Source organism: Thunnus thynnus, chromosome 5, assembly GCF_963924715.1.
Source record: "Thunnus thynnus chromosome 5, fThuThy2.1, whole genome shotgun sequence".
Lineage (NCBI taxonomy): Eukaryota > Metazoa > Chordata > Actinopteri > Scombriformes > Scombridae > Thunnus > Thunnus thynnus.
Window position 1 is genome coordinate 31,448,616 of NC_089521.1, and position 26,954 is coordinate 31,475,569.

General features: G+C 43.5%; 1 protein-coding gene across 2 annotated transcripts in view; it reads left to right on the forward strand.

Annotated features, from left to right (window-relative positions):
* Positions 1-26,954, forward strand: part of znf609a (zinc finger protein 609a) — a 59,809-nt gene that overhangs the window by 28,540 nt on the left and 4,315 nt on the right. Inside the window, exons 2-7 of one of the 2 annotated variants that reach the window (XM_067590710.1) lie at positions 473-1,312; positions 19,515-19,740; positions 21,651-21,738; positions 22,424-24,584; positions 25,494-25,875; positions 26,382-26,726. In XM_067590710.1, coding sequence (XP_067446811.1) covers positions 593-1,312; positions 19,515-19,740; positions 21,651-21,738; positions 22,424-24,584; positions 25,494-25,875; positions 26,382-26,726 — 3,922 coding nt within the window. In that variant the 5' untranslated portion in view covers positions 473-592. Of the gene's footprint in view, positions 1-472; positions 1,313-13,836; positions 14,036-19,514; positions 19,741-21,650; positions 21,739-22,423; positions 24,585-25,493; positions 25,876-26,381; positions 26,727-26,954 lie in introns of those variants that run through there. The other variant, XM_067590713.1, reaches the window with a different exon arrangement.

Consider the following 26,954-nt stretch of genomic DNA (forward strand, 5'->3'; position numbering starts at 1 on the left):
TGCTGCTGCAGGATGTTCAAAATAAAAGCACAGAGCTTTAGACTCATTTACTCTTGTGACCACTGAAAATCTAAAGAGGAAGTGTGCTTCATTTTTATCTATATTTAACGTTGATCTTAATCTTCTTTATGTACAGGATGGTAGTAGGATTTTTGGCTTATAATGTAGGTATAAGCAGATATAAGGACATTTTATCCTGATATCTGTGCCCACAGGAGTTATAATTGTTGACAAATACATTCATAAACACTGATATCTGCTTTACAACTACATTATAGTGTGTTATAAACATTTATTAACTGTTTGTAAGCTGATTGTAAATCAAAAATAAGGGGACAAGTGCTACCGTTTTCACCATTTTTCAACACTTTATGGACAAAAAGATTATTATACTGGTTGATAATATTTGTTTTCTTGCCTGTTGCTGCTGGTTCCTCCATCGCTGACCTGTTGTTGTTCGTCCTGTGTGCAGGAGGCGATGTGGGGAGCAGGGAGGAGGCGCGGGGTCCTGCCCTGAGGAGGCGTCCTGCGGCTGGGAGGAGCGCGGCCCTCCTGCGGCCCTCCTGCGGCGCTCCGGGACGCTCCTACTAAGATGTCCCTCAGCAGCGGCCCTGCAGGCGGGAAAGGTGTGGACTCCAACGCGGTGGACACGTACGACAGTGGCGATGAGTGGGATATCGGTGTTGGCAATCTGATCATCGACCTGGACGCCGACTTGGAGAAGGACAAACTAGAGATGTCTAGCAGTAAGGAGGGAGGGGGCATGGCCGCCCCTCCCAGCGCTGTGGCTGCTTTACCTGACAATATAAAGTTCGTTAGTCCTGTAGCCGCCGCGCAGGGCAAAGAGAGCAAATCCAAATCCAAACGTAGTAAAAACTCTAAGGAGAGCGTTAAGGCCCCGGTCTCAGACGGCGCCAAGAAGGAGGTTCAAGGTCGGGCCCCTGGGGACCCGCCACCCCAGAACCCCAACTCCACCCCGACTAAGGGAACTGACAAGTCTAGTAAACCCTCGCGTACCCTCCCAGCTGTAAAGAAGGACAAGGACGGGGTGTCTGGGAAAACTAAGAAAGAGAAAATGGAGGTTGTGGTTAACACTGAGAAAGAGTCCGGGGCCCCCATCCTGCCTTTAGGGGCCCCTCGCAGCAGCCCGTTCGAGGGCCAACAAAACCCTGAGTTAGCTGCAGCCGAGCAGCTCGGAAATATGGCACTGGACTCGGCGGGGATTGGCCAGCCTGTCGCCATGACAACGGAGCAAGAGGAGGTGGACAACGGTGAATGCCGAAACCTGAAGAAAGTCGTCGGCGGTGAGAAGGTAAGAGGAAGCAGACAGGATTCATTTTTTAATCTGTTTAACATGTTTGAACATTACGTACGTTGCTAAAGAACACTTTCAGTAAAATATTGAGTTATAATGCCGTACTCTTCTTTTTTTATTCATCTCTCCTTTGTGTGTGTTGGCTCTCGGAACATAACTGTGCTGTAATTTTAACCAGAGATGAATGCGACTCCTCTGGTTAAATAAAGAGCAAAAAATATAAATGTAATGCTGGATTGAGACTCAGAATTTGAATCCTCAAGCTGCGGATGATCTCACCTAATCCTGTTGATAACTGAAAGGTCTTCTGCACTCTGTCTGTGGATTGGTGAGGTATTAATGTGACACTGTGAAAAGCTGCACCGCAGTGATTTCTTTAAAGTTGTGAAACTCAGAGGAGACGGAAAACAAAGCAGGGAGAGATCGAGTTATCCTGACTTCTAGTTCCTAGTGTGAGTCAGACTACGGCTGTGCGATATGATGATACATATATATACAGCAATATCTTTCTGTCACTTGGACAATGCTTTGTGTTCTTCTGCACAACACGGATGCTGGCAGGAAATTTGCACGAAGGCAACACAGACAAACACGGAGGAGAGCGAACGTGACACAGAAAGGGTTAATTCCGAACAGGAGGACTCCGACCAGCCGAGACAAAACAAGGAGCAAAACCACAAAACCATACTTAACAGATCATGTTGCAGACCGATCCCCACAACAGACTCAGAAACCACTAACCTCTCTTACCACCTACACAATAGGTCTCTCCATTCGGTCATTTATATAAACTATTTACTCACTGAATTTACAGAAAATGTGTAACTGGATATGAGATTTTGGTCATATCTCACAGTCAAACCCCAAGAAACACTGGATCCTACATTTCCCACAATGCAACCAGCAGCATCTTTTTTGTTAGACTGTCCGGTTCTGACATCATCAGGGTTTTTTCACGCTTCACAAAGCTCCTCCACAGGCTGAGCACTACTCCTCCTGACAAGTTAAGTGACCTTTCATGTGTAAAACTGAAGTGAGTCTGTAGCTTTCACAAAGCAGAATAAATATTAAATAATAATCTATAGAACATCCAGACTAGTAACAAAGAGCTGGTGTGTGTGTTTTAGTCGATCCATTCAGTAACGTTTTCACTGTTCTCTCTCTCTCAGTCTGACGAAATTAATGATTGTTTCCAGTTGGAGTTTACTGTGGAACAGGAAATTGCTGTGTCTTTTCCCTCAGACTCTCCCTAAAATAACCTCCTAGTTTAGTGTCACTTACCCTGAACGAACTGTGTGAGAGAGAGAGAGAGAGAGAGAGAGAGATAACTAACCAGCAGCCTCGTTTTGCAAAGATGCTGATGTTAATGTTCACAGCCTTATGCTACTGTTAGGCTGCGCAATATATTAGAATTAGTTTCAGAGCATTTCTCCCTTTGCACCATGTGTGAAATGTCTAAATCATAAAAATCAAGATTCTTATTTCAAGGTTGAACCTTTTTTGTTCACTTAACTAAATATAATAAACTGCTCAGTGTTTGGATGGGCGTTATATCTATATTTTTGTTTTTGCACAAAGTGTAAAAAAATCAAAAAGGTTACTGTTAAAGCAGCACACACACACAACAGTCCAGTAAACTGTGAAATGAACAGTTAGACTATATGTGCACCTGCTGCCGTTTATGTCTGTGGTGACTTGGTTAAAATAAGCACCGCTCGAAGATCACCTTTTGTTGGTAGAAACGTGACAGTTTTGAGCAGCGGACTGGTTAACGTTCACAACCTGAAAACGAGCCGAGCAGCATCATACATGAAATGTTGATTAAAGGCTTGAGAAGAGATTTGTCAGCATCTGAGTTTAAGGAATCCGGGTGTTTTGCCAACCGGGGACCAGATCCAAAATGGAAACCAGCGATCAGAACTCCTCCCTAGCTCTGGATATCTAGTAGTGAAGTTAACAGTCTCATCTATGAGAAGGACAGACTGAAAATGTCTCTCCAGACTGATCTGTGCTCTCTGTTTGTGTTAATTGAAGAGGTCTCATCTCTGGAAACCGTTCAGTCGACTCCCAGCTCTTCAACGCTTGAAACCAGTTGTTCAGTTTGGCCCTATCTGCTGGGTAGCTAATGCTAGCTAGCTCAAATGTGTTTTCATATCAATGATGGTTAGCTGAGCTGAAAGTTGATATTTTCTATACACCAAATCCATCTGGGTCCATGAGGAAATGATCAAATCCCAGTCCATGCCAGATACAAATCACATTTTCAGCTCTTGTCCAGTTCAGTAGAGATGGATAAAGTATATAACAGTGAAAAGAAGTTTCAGTCTGGGTTGTTATTGCATTTCAATTTTTTCAGAATAAATTATTCAACAACAAGCAAAAAGTCGACTTTTACAGTCAGTCCCTTCAGTGGCTGCCATCATTTTTACTCCTGAGTAACATGTGATATTTACAGTGTTTTAGAGTAGAAGGCAAAATGGCAAATGTTTCCTGAGGCGATGAGTGGGATGTAAAAAAAAAAAAAAGTCACACTGGAATTGTACTTTAATGCAGCAGTACTGTGGTTTTCCAGATGGAAGTTTAGGTTTTTGTCTGCTCAGTATCTCCTCCACAGCTCCTCATCTTCTTACCAAATTTAGCTTAGTGCTGATGTTTCCAGTCCTGCCAAACCTCCCCGCTGGCCTCCACTCCGGGCTGCAGCTATCAGCCGCTCAGAGCTGTCTGTTATCCAGCACTGCAACGCTCGGCTGCCAAGTTCCAGCACTTACTCTCCACTGCTGTCCTCCAGCTAGCTGTCCTCCTCTGTCCGTCAGACATATTAAACCAGAGGCCTCGCTGTCACCTCTGACCTCTTAAATGCAAGCAATGACCCAGCTGCCTGTTAGTTTTGCAGATTCTTGACCTCATAAGAGCTTGGCCACTTAAATCTTTACACAGTTATCTGACTTTTTCAAATAAATCTGCTTTTGGCTGTAATGGAAAAATCTCCCCTTCCTGCGTTAGGTCCCATCAATCTGTGATATTTCACACATTGCAGGATTTAATTTGAGTGAAAGTTTGGAGGAAAAACTTAAATCATCATAACATAACATTACAATGTGTTATAATATATTTATTAGCTGTTTATACACTGCTTATAAACGCTAAATATAAGGACCTAAAGTGCAGTTTTTACTGTTAATATCACAGACTGCACAGTACAGTTGCTATATGCTGGCTAAAATAGCATCATCTGAGAATCATCTGAGCTATTTACAAAGTAATCTAATCTAACCCAGTTTCTGTTTTTAGATATTGCTGTGGTTGTTGATCCTTCCAGCAGATCTTAGTCTTTGTTTTGTCTGACCTTCTCTTCAGTTTAGCAGCACTAATTCCCCATTGAGCCAACTTCTCCATAAACAAATCAGTTATAACATAGCCCGCGGGAGTCATCTGGAGTCGTCAAATGTGTAGTTCATTTAAGGATTTCAAGTGAAAGTTTAAACGCTTGTTGTCTCAGGATTAAAGACTGTAGATGTCAACGGGCTCTTTACTCAAAATCAAACAACTGATTCAGGATTAAACAGTTTGCTAATTTAGGAGTAAATACACTGTTCATTTATGTATTTATTTATATTTATTATTTATAGTCTGGCTGTGTGTTGAAGGTTAAACTGGCCGTTGACTCAGGATAAAAAGGGTTTTAATTCAGGATGAAAAGTACTGTTGATTCAGAGTTAAACGGGTTGTTGATCCAGAGTTGAACGGGTTGTTAATTCAAGGTTAAACGGGTTGTTGATTCAGGGTTAAACGGGTTGTTGATTCGGGGTTAAATGGGTTGTTGATCCGGGGTTAAACGGGTTGTTGATCCGGGGTTAAAGGGGTTGTTGATTCGGGGTTAAACGGGTTGTTGATCCGGGGTTAAACGGGTTGTTGATTCGGGGTTAAACGGGTTGTTGATCCGGGGTTAAACGGGTTGTTGATTCGGGGTTAAACGGGTTGTTGAATCGGGGTTAAACGGGTTGTTGAATCGGGGTTAAACGGGTTGTTGATTCAAGGTTAAATGGGTTGTTGATTCAAGGTTAAACAGGTTGTTGATCCGGGTTAAACGGGTTGTTGATTCAAGGTTAAACAGGTTGTTGATCCAGTGTTAAACAGGTTGTTGATCCAGTGTTAAATTGGTTGTTGATCCAGTGTTAAATTGGTTGTTGATCCAGTGTTAAATTGGTTGTTGATCCAGTGTTAAATTGGTTGTTGATCCAGTGTTAAATTGGTTGTTGATCCAGTGTTAAATTGGTTGTTGATCCAGGGTTAAACAGGTTGTTGATCCAGTGTTAAATTGGTTGTTGATCCAGTGTTAAACAGGTTGTTGATCCAGTGTTAAACAGGTGGTTGATCCAGTGTTAAATTGGTTGTTGATCCAGTGTTAAATTGGTTGTTGATCCAGTGTTAAATTGGTTGTTGATCCAGTGTTAAATTGGTTGTTGATCCAGTGTTAAATTGGTTGTTGATCCAGTGTTAAATTGGTTGTTGATCCAGTGTTAAATTGGTTGTTGATCCAGTGTTAAATTGGTTGTTGATCCAGGGTTAAACAGGTTGTTGATCCAGTGTTAAATTGGTTGTTGATCCAGTGTTAAATTGGTTGTTGATCCAGGGTGTAACAGGTTGTTGATCTAGTGTTAAATTGGTTGTTGATCCAGTGTTAAACAGGTTGTTGATCCAGGGTTAAATTGGTTGTTGATCCAGTGTTAAATTGCTTGTTGATCCAGTGTTAAATTGCTTGTTGATCCAGTGTTAAATTGGTTGTTGATCCAGTGTTAAATTGGTTGTTGATCCAGGGGGTAACAGGCTGTTGATCCAGGGTTAAACAGGCTGTTGATCCAGGATTAAATTGGTTGGTAATTCAGGGTTACAACAGTTTGTTGATGTCAAATAGAAATCTGTTTCTGCTCTTGTTTGACCAGCACATGAGACCTTCTGCTCCCTGGTGTCTTTGGTTGATAAATGATGATTTAATTGACGTTTTGCTGTGTGAAACATAATTGTGGTGAAGCGTATAAGCAGCTTAATGCGACACAGGCCGAGCTGCTGTCAGCGGACTGCTGCTTTAAATTTTACAATTGAAATGTCTGAGTTCAGTGTAAGTGCTTGACATTTCCAAGAGCCACTTTCTGTCTGACCCACTGTGGCCAAATCACCCGAGGCAGAAGACAGAGCGAGTCTATTTCAACACCACTGACAGAAACAGAAACAGATGGCGTTACGTGGAAGAAAAACTCAGACTAAACACAAAGTAAAGACTGTCAAAGGAGTTCAGCATTGTCTTCCTACTGGACAGTTTACAGCGAAGGCAGACAGGAAAGGTTAGAGAAAGAGATGGAGGTGGGGTGTTCTTCCTGTGAGCAGCAAGATTTAGAAAATGTGACGTCACATCTGGATATTTCCAGCAGCCCCAGTGGTGTTTGATTAGAAAATAAACATGAATCGGTCATCTGGCAAATGGCAGAGTCCAGGTTCAGTTTGGTTCATTCTGGTTCCATTTTTGTCTCTATCACAGTTCTTACCACACATGCAAAGTATTATCGTTTTCAGCACTAACTTATCATTTTGTCAGTTTAACATAGTATCAGTATTATTAAATGATTAGTTGTTTAGTCTAGAAAATGTCAGAAAATTATGAAAAATGGCGATCACAGGCCGAGGTGATGTCTGCAAATGGATTCTTTTTTCCTGACCAACAGTCAACAACCCAAAGATATTCAGTTTACTGTCACAGAGAACTAAAGAAACCAGAAAATATTCACCTTTACCAGGCTGGAATCTGAAAATTTCCAGTCTCCCTCCCACTCTGTGATGGCCGACTTTCACTCCACCTTTTGAGCGAAGCCGTTCGGAACGATCATAAACACATTTGATTTCCGAAGTGGTCGGGTAACACGTTGTAAGAACCAGTTCTGATCAACCATAAATCGACCTTAAAGCTGCCAGTAGCCCAGACTACAAGAAATGTACAAATCTTTAGTGACAATCACTCAAAATATTATAGAACAGTTCAAGGCTGTTTCAGTATTGTAATGAAAAAAAAGTAAGAAATTAACCTTAAATACAGTCTATTTACATGTAAAGTAATTCGTTGATTTCTTTTTGTACCTTTTTCATTGAAGGTACATGTGTTTGCTGACTCTCAGCGCTCTCAGCTTTCAAATAAAGTTAAAAAAACTACCCAAAAAAATATATGTAAGAAAAGATACATAAACTTGTCATTGCTCACTGGTGGATAAACAGTGTAATGGAGATGTTGTTTCAAAGATACATTAGACATATGTTTGGCATTCCTTTAATGCGATTTCCTTTTGCTTATCAGTTGACATTTTGGCCAGTACAGATTTATTTTTACTAAGCTAGAATCAGCTGATGATATTCACCATATAATATATTGGTCAGGCTCTATCTTTCATTTTGTCACGTAGCCTCCGAGTCAGCCACACTGGATGAACTTGTCTCTGCACAGTTCCCCTGACATTTGATTTATTTCAGCCTTATTGTTTTTATAGCTCAGCATATATTTTTGTAATGCTGACAATAGCCTGAGTTATTTCTTTCCACTGCAGTTTCACTTTTCTTCATCTAAAGCAGCCAAACACTGTAAAACAGAGTCTGGAAGGTATTAAGGTATGAAACAATGGCTCCTGCCCAGGCTGACGCTCCACCTGCACATAAAACCTACAGCAGAGAGCTACGAGCTCTGTTCTCGGGGGTTGTCGAAAGGTTTTCTGGGAAAAAAAAAAACAAAGGAGGAGAAGAAGAAGATGAGGCAGGACGAGGGGGAAGGCATGTTCGCTGAAAAAGTAAATTAAAACATCTCGCTAACGGGCCCCCTGACACCTCTGCTCTGCAGCCGGGGTTCCTGGAAGTATGTCGAACAGAGCGAATCACATGTCTGAACCCTGCGACAGCTCCTCGGCAGTCACATGTTTCCTCAGCGGGAGGCTGACAGCAAGAGTAGGCGAAATTGACCTGTTTTTTTTTTTTTTTCCTACCCACCTTGTACATTCATTTTTGTTTTTGAATTAGTCTTAAATTCAATTCCAGACACCGTTTTAAAAAGTCAAACTGTAACCGCCTGAAACCCCCAGATTCTCAGACCCCACCGTCATTCTGGGAATTGGAGTCTTGGGCCTCCATCTCTGTGGATCTCCCTCCCTTCCATCCCAGATGTTATTTCAGTGTCCTTGGAGTGTGTCGGCGTCCCGTGGAGACATAACTGCTAACCTGTTGTTCATTTCTAACATTCCTCTGGGTGCGTGAGAGAGCAAGGAGGAGTTTCCAAGTAGTCCTTCAGGGGGTTTCAAGGGTCATTGAGGGGAGTTCAGAGGGATTGTGGGTATATGTTGCAGTGAGGCCCATCATGAAGTTTCCTGGGACTTTTGAAGGAGGCGTTTTTAGTGAGATTAAAGGGCACTGAGGGATTTTTTTTTGGTGGGATGTTGAGGGTGTTCCAGCTTTCGTTGGAGAATTTTCAGGGTGAAGAATGATGCTCCGGTCCTCTATAAGTGTGTTTCCATCCATCCATGTGCATAAAAACACCTGAGTGGAAACGCTGGATATTCAAACGAAAAAAAAAGTTATTTCACAAAAAAATATTTTCCCGTTTGGCTGATGTGGAAAATTTGACGTGCTTATAAAAAACAAAATGTGACAGAAGTGCAAAGTTAGCTATTTAGAGCTGAAATCAGAAAAACTATTTTGATAATTGATTCATAGTTTTGGTCATTTCTTCAAGCAAACAGTCTGGATTACAGCTTCTCAATGGGAAGATTTGCTGCTTTCTCAGTCATATATGACAGTAAAGTGAATATATTTACGTTTTGGACTGTTAATTGGACAAAAAAGTACATCTCCTAGAGTTATTAGAATTTTTTTTCTCTCATTTCTGAAATTGCACAGACACATAAAATTATCAACAGATTAATCCATAATGAAAACAGTCGTTAGTTACAGTCCGAGACTTCAAGGGGACCTATTACGCTTTTCCTTATTGAGTCATATGTTTAATGTTAGAACATGGCCAATGTGTCAGATAATGAGGTAAACATATGTAGAACGTATGTAGAAGTGATGAACGCTCGGTTTACGACAGTTTTTTCTACTTTCAGTCGAAGCCAAAGAGGGCTCGTGATGGACTTTTTTACATGGTCATCTGCTCCGTGCACAGTGTAGTCACGCCGAGCCATGTGTTTTTCCATTACACAGCAGGGCAAAGTAAAATAAGTAGTTTACCTGTTGGAGATGTGCTGGTCGTCTGCAGCTCTTCATCAAACATCATCATCACTGTGGCTGTTTCTGCTTGTACTCTTCCTCCCTGCGTTTTGCGATTTGCTCAACAAAGAGCCCCGAATATCTCCATATGTTGTTGTGTCGGTTTTTAGCGCCGCTAACAAAGCTCTGCTAATCCAGTGAGGAACATGTTTAATTTCCTGTAAATTATTCACAATAAAAGTCTCCTGTTATTAAGTCATGTAAACGCTTTTAATATGAAGCAGTAAACAGGAAATTTGGGGTTTTCATCAGCAGTAACTTAACACGACTCTGATATGGCTGCCCCCTTGGCAGGCTTCTGGAAAGCTGGCCAATCAGAACAGAGCCTTAACGAGACAGGAGCGAAGACTACCTGTTAGAAACATAACTGAGGGGCTGCAGAAAGGTCCAGTATAAGATAAATAAGGAGTTTTTTGAACTATGAATCATGCAAAGCTACTCTAGTGGAGTCCTGGAATAAAAATATACAGCTGGAAATGAGTATTATAGATCCCCTTTAAATGTCACTCATTAAACTAACAGAAATGTCATATTTCCATCACATTCCTCAACGGTAGTGGACGGGAACAAGCACTCACTACATTTTCTTTTGCCAATTTGGGGAATTCTGTTAAAATCTGCACTAATACTAGACTTTGTCACTTAATGCGTATTATCACCACCTTCTCCCTGAAGGCCTCTCAAGCATGGCTTTCATCACGTGTGTGTGTGTTTATGTGTAACTTCAGTCCTTGACGTGGCTTTTCAGACGTGTGTTCAGGGCGACCAGCGCTTCCCAGAACTGCTGATAGGAGAAGAATGTGTTGCAGGTGGGCGACTGTGTGCGGTTCGTCTTCAAGGACTCTGCCTTTCTCTCTGCTGAGTCTGACATACACACAAATAATGTGCTTACTTTGAAGAACCAGATTAATGCATTGTGTGCAATAAACCAGTATTCTAAGAGGATGTCCACACTAAACTGGTTTAATTTCTAAACACATCTTTTTCACATCTTCGCCGTCTTTCAGCCCTCTGTCCAAACTAAAACTGTGTTTTTCTCCCAAAACTGAGCTCTTCTGAAGCAGCTTCCAGAGTGTGTAAATCTTCAAACACCAGCTCAGAGTTTCAGTGTGGGCTGGACGTTTGGCTTTGAGAAACAGTGATCAACATTTTTCCAAATTTTCTGACATTTTATAGACCAAACAACTATTCCCCTAATGGAGAAAATAAAGAGATTAATCTTTAATGAAGATCATCATTAGACCTGAGTACAGGAGAAAGAAAACATATATATTCAGTTAACTATTACATAAAAATAATAATAGTGAAGTTAATTTATATAGCATTTAAGCTGCAAATCCTCACAATCCAGATACTTGAACTAGAAAATATTCTTGATTTTTTGCTTGAAAACTTACTTTGTCAATTGATTATCAAAAATAGTTGATTAATCAGCTAATGTTTGCAGCCTTGTGATGATGCGAACTTGCCCAGTGAGGCACCGTGTGGCAGAAGAAGAACTTTGATTGATCATTTAAAACGTCTATATTATATAGCTGATTAGCAGCAGTTATCATTAACAGATCACATCATGAACATAAAACAGTGATTCGGTCAGCTGGCCGTCTGTCTCACCAGATGGTGGCTGTAGTGCAGTTTTGCTGTCCTGCCAACTGAGAAGAAGACGAGGAAGACGAGATTCAGTTGTTGTTTTGTTGTTCACATGTTTCTCTGAGGACGGAGATCGCTACGAGAACCACCTGGAAAGATTAGACATCATCTTCATGAGTAGTTTGATACTCATTGTAATGTGTAGAAGTTGTTCTGCAGGGTGACAGAAAGGATTATAAAAGGATTCTTGTGGTTCTTCGTTAATTTAGTCTCATACATGGCATCGTGGACATAAATTGACTCCAGGCGTTTTATAGCGTCACAGCTCTCTGTAAACTATAACTCAAAAGACAACAGCAGTAAATGTTTCAACACTGATGCTTGGAAAACAGTTACATCATCAGTGGAGTTTGTTGATTTGTGTTAGTGTTTGTGTGATTTTTATTATCAGTGCTTGCGTGCTATTTTTCAAAAAAAAAAAAAAAAATGAAGCGAGTCATACCAGAGAAGCACGAACACAAATGATTTACTCGTTTAAAATCTTACACCAGCCAGGGCCTCCGATCAACAAAATGTCAGAAAACAGTGAAAAATGCCCTCCACTGTTTTTCCAGTGCCCAATGTGACATATTGAGATGTCTTGTTATTGCCTGAACAGCACTCCCAAATTAAATCAACATTTACGCCGGAGCAGCTGGAACCAGATAATGTTTTGGCATTGTTAAACAATTTAAATTTGAATTAATCAACTCATTGCTTCAGCTCTAGTTATGTCAATCTGTTGTAAATACTCAGCTTTCTTCTTGACTAATCAGTGCTTTTTATGTCAGTTTGTTATGGCGAGTAGTTACTACATGATGCATCCATGAGCCTAGATAGATCTAGTCAGTTTTATTTATACAGCTCAAAGACACAACAGAAGTTATCTCATGACACTTTTCACACAGAGCAGGTCAAGACCATCATCTTCCATTTACAGAGACCCAACATTCCCTCCCATGAGCAAGCCAGGGTTCAGTGTAACCCTTGGCCCCACGGCCCCATGGCCCCGAGGCCCCGAGGCCCCGAGGCCAGTTAAAGTTACTACAGGGCAATCTGATTGGTCAGACTCTGGCCGTGTCAGTAACAGCCAGTCTTACAGTGAGATCTAGGACACTGTTTTGGATTGACGACCAAAGATTTCACCACGTTTCTGTCATGATTGTCAACTCGGACAGCTCAAAATCACCGTGTGAAGATGCCTTAAATCACATTAACAGAGTTATTACTATGTGCACAAAAAAGGTTAGTTTCTGTCTAAATGTTGAGTTGTTTATCTGTTTTGGTTGTGAGATGCAGTGGATGCTCAGTTGAAATATCTGGTAATAAGAGTTCATAACTTTATGGCATTGTCTGTCATTTTTATGTATTCATAATAATAATAACAGCCTTGAAAGTGATGCAGCTCTTCTAGTGTTCTTGCTATGTAGTTTGCATTTGTGCAGGGATGTTAAGAATTATTACTAATCTTTTCAAAGTCCTGAATATTTAAATTTTCTGGCCAAAACCCCCAAATATTACATTTTCTATCATATATGACAAAGAAAAGTGTTAAATCATCACATTTGAGAAGCTGAAACTAGCACATATTTTGCACTTTTGCCTAACTTTTATTTGTTTTTTTTAATTCAGTTGATTGACGAACCAATTAACCAGCTACAACTGATCCTTCCATATCATCATTGTTGGACAGCTAAACATGACAAGGAACAAGTTTATTTAACAGTAAAGCACATTGAAAATAGTTAACTTTGCATTAATGAATCAATTACAATTCTTGCAGCAGCTCATCAGTAGTTCAGTTCCTCCGTATGTGTCACTAGCTGACTGGAAGTTTCTTACTGCAATGCTCTCTGGGACATGTAGTCACTATCTCTGTCTTGTACCTCTTGACCTTGTAAGTCGTGTGTTATTCAGTGAACAAGAATGTTTTCAGCAGATCGTCTCATTGTTTGTCTCCATGATTCAACCACAATCACCTTGAAAATGGCCCGAAAAAAAGAAAAACATAAATAGTATTTTTTTTTTTATCTGCTGAAGTCTGTCCGCCTTGTGTAACCTCGCTCGACTTCCAATCCTCAACGGAGCAACACTTTAAAACAAGCAGCTTGTGGTGTGAATTGCGGGTCAGCGGGTCCGCTGAGATTCTGTCAGGTAATCACATCAACTTCTCCGCCTGCTCCGACACACACAGAGAGTCTCTCTGAAGCTCTGATCAGTACCACTAATCTCTCTCTCTCTCTCTCTTTCTCTCTCTCTCTCTCTCTCTTTCTCTCTCTCTCTCTCTCTCTGTCTCTCTCTCTCTCTCTCTCAGTCTCTCTCTCTCAGTGAGTGAGTGACCTTGTAAGGAATGTGGCTTGTTGTTGTAATGAATACCTCTCTGACTGAATGGAGAGGAGGAGTGGGGGCTGGTGTTTCCCTGCCCCGGACAACATCGTATCAGAGCCGCGAGTGTGTTGCTGGTTAAAACTCCGCAGCCAATAGCGGAGGTGTAAAAACAGGTCCCCGCCCCCCCCCTCTCTTCTGTAAGAGGAGGTTGGTAGGTGGGTGTTCTGGTCTTCAGGGGGGTTTCCCAGCATTCCAGGCGGCCATGTTAATGTTTTTATTCTCTTAAGAGGAGAAGGAGAGGAGCTGGAAAGCTGGTTCCTCCTGTTACCACGACAACAACAGTCGGTAAACCAGTAAAAGCTACACACCCAGCCAGTCTTCATCAGCTTTGGGATTTTCAGGAAACATGCTCAGCAGATCTCCTGTCAGAACATCCTGCAATCTGTCAAAGCCTGCAAAACCAAGGTAAAAAAAAACCAAAACAAAACAAGAAGGAAATAATCTGAAGTACATGCAAATCTTTCTGAGTGAGACGTGGCCAACAAAACCGCTCCCGGCTCAGCTGATTAGAGTCAAGTGATGATCCTGTTCTTTGATTTCCACCATGAGATGCTTTTTGATTCGTGACCGCAACTATTTTGTGTGCCAACATCTGGGATTTCCGAGTCAAAGCGTCTGAACGGCGTTACATTCATACGAGCTGTTTTGTCTTAAAGTCAAACCTTGAGGACAGATGATGCATTAAAAAAAAAAAAAAAAAAAAGTTGCTGCTGCAGGCTTTAGATGTGCAAATTTGGAGAACAGCAGTTGTATTCACAGAAGATCTTATAGGAGTTTTTTAAGAAGGAGCTAAAAGTTGCAGCAGAGAGTTTCCTGTTTAAACTGTCTGGTAAAATATCTGGTATCAAACACCATCTGCACGTCGATACTGTGATATTTTTTTTTACAGCTGAGGTTGATGGGGTCATTCTATATATCACCAGTTTCACCAGTGATCCAGTGATGGTTATGACATCGTCTTTATTTATTCACTGCAGACAGCTGAGATATTCTAAGCTAACCGGTAAAGAGTCACAGCAGCAGAGAGTTGTGATGCTGTTGTTGGATTGTTTCAGGTTATTGTTGAGCTGATTGGATCCTTTTCAACTTGTCCACCATCTAAAAGTCGAAAGTTCATTATTGTTGTGTATCAGAAAGTGGCACAGCGAAGTTAATCCCATTATCTTTGCAAAAGATTTGGTTTTAGCAGCTTGATGACGTAGTGACTGCTAACAGGATTAATAGGTGAACTGCTGTAGCTAACTGCTAACTAGTAGCTAATCAGTCACAATGACTCTCACAGTTTCTTTTCTCTATTTCTCTCATACATCATTTTATTCAATATAAAGTTATTGGACACAAGAAAAATAAGCTTGCTAATGCTAACAATAACACAGTTTATTCAAAAGACCTGTTTGTACCATCGTTTCCTGTCTCGCAGCTGTCTGTGAACCATGTGTCTCTGTGGTGGAACAGTTTTTATTCTGACAGATTCAAAGTGAACAGTTCAACAAAGCTAATTAGCAATCATATCCATTCTGGACTCCTTTTGGTCGTCCGTCCTCTCAAAGATCAACACTCAAAGGTCAAGACGACTTGTTATTGGTCAACAGTGTTAATTTGCAGATCAGAGTTCAACAAAATTGATGTGAAAACATTTTCTGTTTACATCACCTCTGCAGGCGAATCCACTGATCACAGTAAAGTCAATTAGTTCCACTGGAATCACAGTGAAACTTCAGTGTTTTTAACTAGTGTAAAACTGTAATAACTCAGAAGAAGAACTGTAATACTGTGACCAGGACGCAACTTTGGGTGAACAGTCTGTTAATCAGATGTTAGTTTCAGGTCTGATTGTTTTGTTTGACCAACAGTTCAAACCTCAGTCTCAGAAATTTTGGACATTTTGGACGATTTAACAGTTGAATAGTTAATGAACATATTTGCTGTTTGCAGCTCTCAGAAGAAGAAGCATCTTTAGTTCATGGTTGTCTGGTGTGTCGAGCTGCTGACTCCTGCATCAGCCTGAACGCTGATTGGCCGGTTTAACATGTGATTGACAGATGTTGCCGCAGTAACGCACTGATGGAGTTTAAACAAAAGGCCTCAGGTGTCTGCTATCAGCTGCCGGTCGGCAAGGTTACGGCAGCTTCTCCTCCTGGGGGTCTCTTTTGTTTCTCCTCCCTTCTGTCTGACGGCAACAGTCACTCAGGAACAAACGTCGGGATGTCGTTGATCCGTCCGTTCAGGTACCAAAATCTATCTCACTTCCTGTCAGTCCGTCTCGTCAGGTTTGCAGATGTTGATGATGTTTTGAGACAGGAAACGTGTCGAGAAGTCTTCAAGTGGAGATTGAGTTTTGTTTTTATTGTAACTTCCTGGTTGCTCAGGGCAACGTGTGTCAGGTGACCGAGGGTTGAGGTCAGTAAGGGTCATCATGTTGTGTTGTGTAAGGTTTATCTCCATTATTGATTAATCCGTTGTGTATTTATCGCTCTTTCATTGATTGTTTAGTCTAAAAACAATGTTTATAGATGTTGTGTTTATAGTGATATGGAGGAGTTTACAGAGTCAGAACCAGAGCTGCAACTAAAGATTGTTTTCATTATCAATTAATATGATTATTTTCTGGATTAAATATTTAGTCTATGAACTGTCAGGAAACATTGAACAATGCTTCGTTATGATTCCTCACAGCTGAGGGAGATGTTTTCATGTGTCTTGTGTTGTTTGACTAACAATCCAAAACCTTTTAAAATATTCAATTTGGCGTTTTTGCTTGAAAAATTAATCATAATTATCAAAATAGTTGCAGATAAATTTCCTCTCAATCGATAAATCGTCACAGTTCTAAACACTTTCTGTTTCCAGCTTCTCCAATATGACGATTCGCTGCTTTTCTTCATTTTATATCATAATAAACAGAATATTTTTCAGTTTTAAACTGTTTGTGAGACAAAACAAGACGTTTGTAGACGTCAGCTTGGACTCTGTGAACTTAAACTTTCATTTCTATCAATATTTTATGTGTTTTTTTTAGTTGTAACAATTAATTGATTAATCAACTGACAGAAAATTAACCGGCAACTATTTTGATAATCAAATAATTGTTTTTTTGAGTAAAAATTCCCAATAATCTGTGGTTTAATGATTTTCTTTGTCCTACAACTGATCATCTTTGGGTCTTAGATTGTTGGTCGGATAAAACAAGACGTCAGCTTTGACTCTGGGAAGCTGTAACAGACATATTTCACTATTTTCTGAGATTTTATAAACATAAACATAATGATTGAGAAAATAATTGTCTGACTAATCGATTATGAAAATAATTGTTAGTTACAACCCTGTACTTTTTAGACTGAAGAGTTGATAATTCCTTATTTACTTTATTGATTAACCAATATGTTAATCAATAAAGTAAATAATAATCAGTTGTGGTGTCAGTCATACGCAGTAGGGCGACGTGTGTCGTATCTTCAGTCCAGTCCGGTAATTGATCCTCAGTGATGTCATCAGCTCCAGGGTTAAATGATCCAGTGAGTCAGCTTTGACCTTTGACCTCTGCTGGGGTTGAGAGGAGGAGGATGGCAGGATGAAGTTCGGCGACACTTTCTGACCAGCTGCTCTCAGATCTGCTCCCGTCTCCTGGTGAGGAGGCGGTTTGGGAGCGTTTCCATGGTGATGGTCGACACCTTCCCAGCACTCTCTGCTGCTGCCTCACGCCAGCTGCTTCCCACCTGATAATTACAGGGTCGGGGTCGCTCCTCCTCCTCCTCCTCCTCTTCTTCTTTGTCTTCTTCTTCCTCTCTTCTCCTTTCACTGATCCCCGGGGTTGAGTATCATTTTAATTTAATCGATTCAGATTCTGCTTATCGGTTCTGGTTCTTATTGATTCCCAGTTTCGACTCCGATATGGTAAAAAAAAAAAAAAAAAAAAAAGCGGTCAAATGTTTAGATAACAGAAATATCTTTATTCTTTTATGAGTTTACTTTTATTATTTTATTAAAATAAGCAAATTCAGAACAATCTGCTTTTGTTTTGAGTACTTTCTGTTGTTACATTGCACGCTGTCACCAGTTCACACATCTGCAGACAGCTGTGGACTTGCATGCAGACCACAGACTCGCACTCTGTTCTATACGTACTGAACAAAACTTAGGGTGAGACTCAGCAGTCAGACGTTTCTCAGTTCTCTGTTTAGGAGCAGCTGAGACTGTCAGTAAAATAAGAATAACTGGTCCACCTTAAAGGTCAGACCACCTTAAGTCAGCCTGGTCAGGTTGGGCTAACCAGTCGCTCCCTCTCTCTCTCTCGACAGGTTGATGCGTGATGTAGACAGATAGCCACATCCTTTGTTTGCAATAATAAAGGTTATCATGTTCAGGAACTGAGAAGCAGAACCGAAAATTCCAGTTTTTTGGCAGCTGCTCGGTTTTTGGCATTTTGGATTCGGTTCTAATTTGGAAATGGAAATACCGACCTCACACTGAGCAGCAGCGATGAGGTCGACAGTAAACACATCATCTCTTACATCTCATCTCTGATGTTCAACATGTTCAGCTAGTAACTGTTTTTAATAACATATTAATTATTTACAGGTATTTTTAAAGCAAAGATGCTGAACAGTCTCTGCTGATTTAACTGCTTTTCTTTAATATATGACAGTAAATTAGATATCTTTGGTTTTTGGACTGTTGCTCACATTGAATACCCTACACTGTGGGTGTTTTTATTATTTTTATAAACTGAACGAACAATCAAGCAAATAATAGGCAGATTACTACCCTACCCTTCAGTCAGCACCAAAAACTACTGAGGTTTGATACCAAATCATCAGCTATCAATAGAAAATTAATGATTTTGCCAATTTGTGGTTTTTACAGGTCTTGAAAAAACACACTGACTTCATTTCCTTCATAAAAAGGGTCTTAGAAAGTATTAAAAACATGTTGAATATGGTCTCCTTCCTGCTGCAGACAGTAACATTAGTAGTGTTTGTGTTTTTCAGGCTGTCAGGAGACGTTCTACATCTATAAACTACAAGTGAAACTGGTGTGACAGTAGATTGTGCTGCAAGAAGCTGTTTAACCTTTATGTTTTGTAGAGTTTGCAGCAAACATTGTCACTCCTGTTGAGCCCCGGTAGCCTGCTGGTTAAGACGCATGTCCTATAACTGCGACGTCTGCAGTTCGAATCCAGCAGCGGACCTTTTGTTACCTGTCATCCCCCCCCCCCATCATACTTCCCTTCAACTCCTGTCATCTCTACACTGTCCCTATAATAAAGGCAAAAAAATGTCTCCTAAAAAATATAACATCCATCCATTTTCTGCTGCTTATCTGGGTCACATTCATTATGATGAGTTATTGTTCTATACTTTGTGAGTCCTGCAGAAACCCTGTGTGTCATCACATCTCAACTACATTAAACGGCCTTTTCAATTATATGTATCTGATCTTTCTCAGTATGTAAGATCTAATGGAAAAGCACCTTTACCCTACAAGTTGTCAAAGGTTCATGTTGTGGGAAGCTTCAGGTTACAGGTCATCGAGTCTCGCTGATGGAAAAACAGCGAGAGACTAATAATCGACCTTGTCTGCAGGTGGAGGTGTCATATCTGCAGCTTCACAGGCGTCTTTCTTTTTTTTAAAATTGTGGTCTAATCGGGGAAGTTTCTTTTAGAAGTGCAGCTTTTATCCAGTTCTATGAATCCATGTATAGAGACGATGTACTAACAGTGATCGGATGATTCAAACATCAACCTACGCTGTGGTTGCTTCACTCTCCGGTCTGTTATTAACACGTTGACCTATGACCCCCGTTGCAAAGTGTTTTTCTGACTTCAGTCAGGAACCCATCTCTCACCCCATCTCGCTCTTCCTCTCCTTCTTTCCTTCCTTCCAGATGGAGTCTCCGGTCTCCACCCCCGCTCCTCCTCCTCTCCACCTTCTCGTTCCCGTCGCCAACAGCGACATCTCGTCTCCCTGCGAGCAGATCATGGTTCGCACGCGCTCAGTAGCGGTGAACACGGCAGATGCAGCGCTCGCCACCGAACCGGAGTGTCTGGGACCCTGCGAGCCGGGAACCAGCGTCAACCTGGAGGGCATCGTGTGGCAGGAGACCGAAGACGGTGAGCACAACAACAAACACACAAACACACACACACTAACCCCAGGATCAATCACATCCTGATACATCTCACATCTAGTCACGTTTAGGTCAGAATCTCTGTGTTTTATTCTTACAAACATAAAAGAATCAACTCATAGTGAAAGTTCTCCTTCTGTTTACCTCGGTGGTTTTGCTAATAACCAGTTAGCGTTTCATATTTTTGTTCTATCACAGCACGTAAACCTTTTGGAAATCCAATAACCCAATCAGACTGTTTGTGTTTGACAAATCCAGCGAATTTAATACCTGACAAATCACGTTACTTCATCACTTAGATGTCCTGTAAATCTAATTATAGAGAGATATATCAGATAACTACCCTGATTTAAACAGTAAAGAACAAGACAAAGAGTCCACATGCTTAAGCTAACGTTTGTTAAGAAAAAATAAAACTATGCAGGCTTTGTTTTTCCACCTTTTTTAATGCTGGCGGTACAATTATGTAACTTTTCCAAACTTTCCACATTTAGAGTTGTGTGATGTGAACCGTTGGACATGCTGTATATCCTTAACTACTCACTGCCAGAGACAGATGAGTCCAGGTCTCGTAGATGGAAGTAAACAAGCCTCCATCACTGCGGTGGCACCTCACATGTAAACCTGAGTTAAAACCGCTGTGATGTTTGTAAAGGAGTTCACACTTTTTGCCAACAGATCTGCCCACGAGATCCCGAAGCAGCAGCAGCAGTTCTAAGCTGCTCAGTGTTTCCAGTGTTCTCTGAGCTGTTATCAGCTGCTCCAACAACAAAACTGACACTTTGGCACAAACCTCCTCCTCTGCTCCATCACTTTCATAAAACCTCCATTAAATCCTCATCTTTCATTCTGAGAAATTACTAAAGAGCAAATTCCAGAAGAAATTCCCACAGTATCGTCATCTATTTCAGGTTTTTTTTATGAAATGATGCTTTTCTTCTGATCACAGTGACAGAAATCATCTGAGTCTGATGAGTGAAAGTTGTTTTTAACGAGCGACTCCGCACGGCACTTTCACACCCAGACTGTGGACAGAAGCTCTACGTTGGTGTTGTTTTTTCCACAAAGCCCGAGTCACAACCGATTTCACACTCGCGCTTTTAAGACCGAATAACTCCCGCGTTCACACGGACGACCTTCATCTGTCCACCGCCATTAACACAAACATCTCTGCTTTCACCGGCGGTGGAGACGCGTTCGCTTCCACCAGCCGCGGCGACCCCGCAGGAATCATGTCGGCTGGATTTCGACTATAAATCAAACTTCTAAAAACAGCACGTTGGAGCAGGATGATAAACGGTTTAAAAGACGTCTAACATGTCACTGTGAGAGGGAAAAAAAATAAAACCCGTCATGAATCACAGTTCAATCTGAACACACACTCACACATGCACACCCTGTGAGTGTGCTGTGGCAGGTGTTGAAGAGACAAAGTGGAGGTGACGGCCCTCCGCTCTCGACTACCAGGAAGCTGTTCACACATCAGCTGCACACTGAGCTGTTACTGCTGCCGGACACTTTGATCTGCTCCCCTTTTTGTGGAAAGTTCTGCTGAAATACTCAGTTTCTCTCCGCAATTAGTCACACAGTTACTGAATCATTGATGTGACTCGACCTCAGAAACCTGCTGAGCCTGATGTTAGTATGAAACTATTTGACATCTGCTGCTCAGCATGTCGGTGGTGGTTGGGAGGAGGAGGAGGAAGAGGAGGGGGGGGGGGGATCACATCTGATATCTCTGTTTCCTGCTACAGTAACACCTTCTGTAGGTTTCTGTTTCTGAAAATGTGTTTGGTTAATGTACATGTCAAGTTTAACTGTCCCTGTGTGTGTGTGTGTGTGTGTGTGTGTGTGTGTGTGTGTGTGTGTGTGTGTGTGTGTGTGTGTGTGTAGGCATGCTGGTCGTCAACGTCACCTGGAGGAACAAGACGTACGTTGGAACCCTGCTGGACTGCACGAGACATGACTGGGCCCCTCCGAGGTTCATATACACTCACACGTGTTTTCAGATGTCGTCTGTCGACTAGTTTCTCCTGATCAGAGCTGCGTCATATTAAAGGATTTTAGTAGAAATGGTTCAGCAAATTCTGCCACAAGTTTCTCTCATCTCATGGTTTATACTGTAGTAACTCCAGAGAGTGATGTGGATATTCTTCACCTCATGAAGCTGCTGCAATAAACGTATCACCTAATTATCATCTCTTATGCACAAAGATCAGTTCAGATCAGAACAAGGAGACACTGAAACGGATCATTTTCAGTCTTTTCAGTCAAATTTCCGCTTTGCAGGACAAAAAGAAAAGAGCACAACAACAGTAGAAGTTAGAAGAGAATCCAGACTTAACATCTTGTCTCTCTTATGCACAGTCGGACAATTGGAATAAAATGAGATTGATGAGTGGGAGGCAGGAACAGTTATTGATTAATGCAGCACACAGGAGGAGGACTGGAGGAAAACAATGTTGTTTAATGATATCAAGCTTCTTCTATGGTATTTTCTACTCTGTGTCATCCTCCCTGCGGCACACCAAGTGCAAATATTGTTCCTACATTTGTTTTCTTAAACAGATGAAGCAAGCAGTGTTATATAACCTTTGTTCAGATGAAGGAAGCTGCTTCTTCTTCTCCTGTTTCTGCTTCATGTTTTGTTAACTGTGTGTTTTCAGGTTCTGTGATTCTCCCACCAGCGACGTGGAGATGCGAAGCGGTCGCGGTCGGGGGAAGAGGATGCGCCCCAGCAGCAACACGCCGCTGAACGACAACAGCAACTCCTCCGATAACAAAGGCAGCGGCAGCAGCAAGACGCGCGGCGCCGCTGCAAATAGCAAAGGACGGCGAGGCAGCCAGACGGCCGGTGGCGTGGAGGACGCCAAGGCCAGCCCGTCCTCCGCCAAGAGGAAGACCAAACCCGCCTCCGATATGGAGCCCACCTCCAGCTCTGAGGACACCAAGGCTTCCAAGCGCATGAGAACCAACTCCACCGGCGCCGCGAATCAGCTTCCTGGAGGTAAAAGCGACCCCCTGCCCCCTCCGCAGCTGGACCGGACCTGCCCCTCCCCCGTCCTCATCGACTGCCCGCACCCCAACTGCAACAAGAAGTACAAGCACATCAACGGGCTGAAGTACCACCAGGCCCGTTCCCACAACGACCACGACGTCCGATTGGACCAGGACGGAGACAGTGAATACGGGGATGACCCTGCCCTCCATCCTGACCCTGCCTCCTGCAACGGCGCCGCCATCTCCCCCGCCCGCTCCACTACACCTAAAGGGCGGGGCTTCGACGCCCCGTCCCCCTCGTCGGGGAAGCTGGCGTCAAAGCAGGGGAAGAAGAAAGCTGGGGAGGCGGAGCCGGAGGTGACGGACGGCGGCGAGGAGGGGGCTTGTTTGACAGACGAGGCCAGCAACGACGGGATGGACGACAGAAAGGCCAAGAAGATGGCGGCCGGCGGCAAACCTGATAAACTGACCCAGAAAGGCGTGAAGCCGGCCCGCCCCGTCGCCCCCGCTGCCCCCAGCGCCCCCTCACCCTACGCCCTGCAGGCGTCCTCCCCTGCTCTGGGCTCAGTGGTTCAGTCCGTCCCCAAGAGCCCCCAGCTGAAGAACATCCAACCTAAACCCCCTCCGCTGGCTGACCCCGCCTCCAGCCCCGCCCTCGCCAAGGACAAGAAGAAGAAGGACAAGAAGAAGAGGGAGGGCGGGAAGGAGGGGGACAGTCCAAAGGCGATGGGTAAGGGGGGGAGACCAGAGGAAGGGAAGAGCCCGTACTCGGAGGCGTCGGACGCTTTACTCAACGGCTCCACAGAAGCTCATCAGAGCCGGCTGGCGAGCATCAAGGCCGAGGCCGACAAGGTGTACAGCTTCTCCGATAACGCGCCCAGCCCGTCCATCGGCGTGGCCAGCAGGATGGAGGCCGGCCTCGCTCCCCCGCTCCACCTCAACCAGAACGGAGCCGACAACGCGTCCGTCAAAACCAGCAGCCCCGCCTACTCCGACATCTCCGACGCGGGCGAGGACGGAGAGGGGAAGGCGGAGGGCGTGAAGGTGAAGCCGGACCCTGACCAGGGTCCCCGCGAAGGGGCCAAGAAGGCGTTGTTTCCCCCTCAGGCTCCCAGTAAGGAATCGCCGTACTACTCCAACTATGACTCCTACTACTCCCCCAGCTACCCCAACCCCAGCCCGGGAGCCGCACCCGCAGCGCAGCCTCACGTGGAGGGAGCGCAGGTGAAGGTGAAGAAGGAGGAGGAGCCGGAGGTGGGGGAGGAGATCAAACTGAAGGTGGAGCCTCAGGAGGAGAGGAAGGCGGAGCCCGGGCCTCAGCAGCCGTCGGTCATCCAGCAGCGCTCCAACATGTACACGCAGCCTCTGTACTACAACCAGTACTACGTCCCGCCCTACTCCTACTCACCTGACCAGGCCTACCACGCCCACCTGCTGGCCTCTAATCCCGCCTACCGCCAGCAGTACGAGGAGCGGCAGCGGCAGGCCGACAAGAAGGCCGAAGGCAAAGAGCGGGAAGCTTGCGGGAAGGAGGAGTGGAAGCAGAAAGCCTCGGTGCCCCCGACCCTGTCCAGAGCCCCCAGCCTCACCGACCTGGCCGCTAAGGGGGGGCTAAACCCAGCCAAGCCCAAAGAGCCCCTGTCGGCTTCAGAGCAGGCCAAGTCGGTCATCATGGCGAAGGGAGAGGACCCTAAAACCCCCGCGGCCCAACCGGAGGGTCTGAAGATGAAGCTGAGTGAAGCAGGACATCATGTGAAAGAGGAGCCCAAAGCGGGGGTGGAGTCAGGCCGGCCGTCAGGAGTAGAACCCGCCATGTGGTACAGACAGGTAACTACAGATCTACGTCCACAGCTTTCAGAAACGTGGATTTTCTGATGTTTAGAAGCAGAATGAGTTCACGTCTACAGATGGAATCTATTATGACAATATGCAACTAACAGTTATATTCATTATCAATTCATCTCCTGATTATTTTCTCATTAAGAGTTTTGTGTATAAAACCTCAAAAAATAGTAAAAAATGTTTATCACAATTTCCTAAAGTCCGAGCTGCTGTCATTAAATGTCTTTTGTCCAACCAAGAATATAATAATTCTAAACATGGAAGTTCTCACATATGAGAACGTGGAACCATCAAATGTTTCATATTGTTGATTAAAGAACACTGATTATGTTTAGCTGATGACTAATCAATTAATGGCCAAATTGTTGCGACTCATTAAGTGTCGGTGCAGCTGATCTCAGTCATTAACTTGTATTTTTCTTCAGACGATGTCGTGATCATAAAATACTGATTTTTATCTGCAGCAGCGGCTCGGTAACGTCTGCTGGTCAACAGGTCGCGTTTATGAGTCGTGATCAAATGTCAAACTTGATAAATATGTAAATGAGATCAATAAAAGTGAAGCTGCAGTAAAACAGAGCAGAACGCTTTTCTTCTTCTTCTCTCTTATTACAAACTACAAACAAAAACAAGCAGCAAATGAAATGGATCATTGAAGAATAATTGTGAGTCAGTTTTTAATAAATATTGGCGTTTATATGGATTTATAAGTGAATTTTAGTCTTCAGAGACGTCAGCTGCTCTGACACAAATAGACCCGGATTATAAAAATAGAACCAGGCAGAGATGACACAGACAGATCCACTGGTGGTCATTATTGTGTTAAAAGATCATCATCATCAAATATCGCTACCGTCTGCTGTCTTCACCAACATTTCTTCTTCTTCTCCGCAGGAGCCGGACTCGCGCCTGTGGCCCTACGTTTACCCCAACAAATACTCAGAAGCCCCGAAACCCCAGGAGGAGGACAGGTGGAAGGAGGACAGGGAGAGAGAGCGCGACAGGAAGGGGAAGGAGGAGAGGCCGCGGCTGAAGGAGGGTCTCCAGAAAGAGGAGGCGAAGGAGGGAGCGGAGGGCAGGACGCAGCTGCCTCCCGAGGAGCACCGAGGGGGAGGGAAGGAGGCGCGGCCCCCCCACATGCAGTTCTCCTCCCCGCTGGCCCAGCACCAGGGCTACATGCCCTACATGCACGGACCGTATGCCTACAGTCAGGGCTACGAGCCCAGCCACCCCGGCTACAGAGGCATGCCCTCCGTCATGATGCAGAACTACCCCGGTAAGAGGAAGAGTCTAAACCGATGATGATGATGATGAACTCAGGATTCAGAGAATTAAAGGAATAGTTCAACATCTGTTTTTTCTGAGAGGGAGTTCAAATTAATATGAATCAAATGTCAAAAGTACAGAGCTGGAGCTAGCACTGGGTTAGCTTAGCTTAGCATAAAGCCTGGAAGCAGCTAGCATCTCTGAAGCTCAATATGTAACAGATTTGGACTGGTGATTGACATTCCTGACTATTTATGTCATTAGCACACTAGCTAAGGTTACAAACTGAGCTTTATCCTGTAAGTATGACTGATGTAAAGTGTCTGTAATGTATATTTTTATAACCACTGTATGATCTGTCAGTGTGTAACGTGTCGGTCGTGGCTTGTAGTGATGAACCTACAGAGAATTCATAAATAAATGTAGAGTCCACTGCTTGTTTCTGATGAATTCAGTGGATAAAACATCAGTTAAAGCAGGTGTAAGAAGCGTCTCTGCTGCTGTCTCCGTCCTCAGGCTCGTACCTGCAGGCCGGTTACTCCTTCCCCTCGTACGGAGGAAAGGTGGCGGCGGGCGAAGAGGGGGAGAAACCCTCCAGGTCCAGTCCGACGGTGAAGCCGCCCGGCGAGGCCAAAGCTCTGGACCTGCTGCAGCAGCACGCCAGCCAGTACAAGAGCAAATCCCCGTCCATCCAAGACAACAAGACCCCGCACGAGCGGGAGAGAGACAGAGAGAGAGAGCGAGACCGGGAGAGAGAAGGCGACCGGCCGCGATCCTCGCCGTCCCAACGCATCCTGCCTTCCCATCATCACCTGGGATACCCGCTGCTGTCGGGACAGTACGACCTGTCCTACGCCTCAGGTAAGACTCACAACTGATGCTCAGGTGAAACACTGTACACACGTCTCCTGTAGCAGCATTCAGATGATAAATCCAGATATTTTCAGCAGCTCCAGTTGAGTTTTTTCCATACTGGTGTGGACACTCTGAGCTGAGCAGTAAGCAGCCGCGACCACCCAGTTCATGCTGGCACAGTTTAAATGTTTTCCACTGCTCAGCTCAGCAAGGTAGAAGAAATAGTTCACCTTG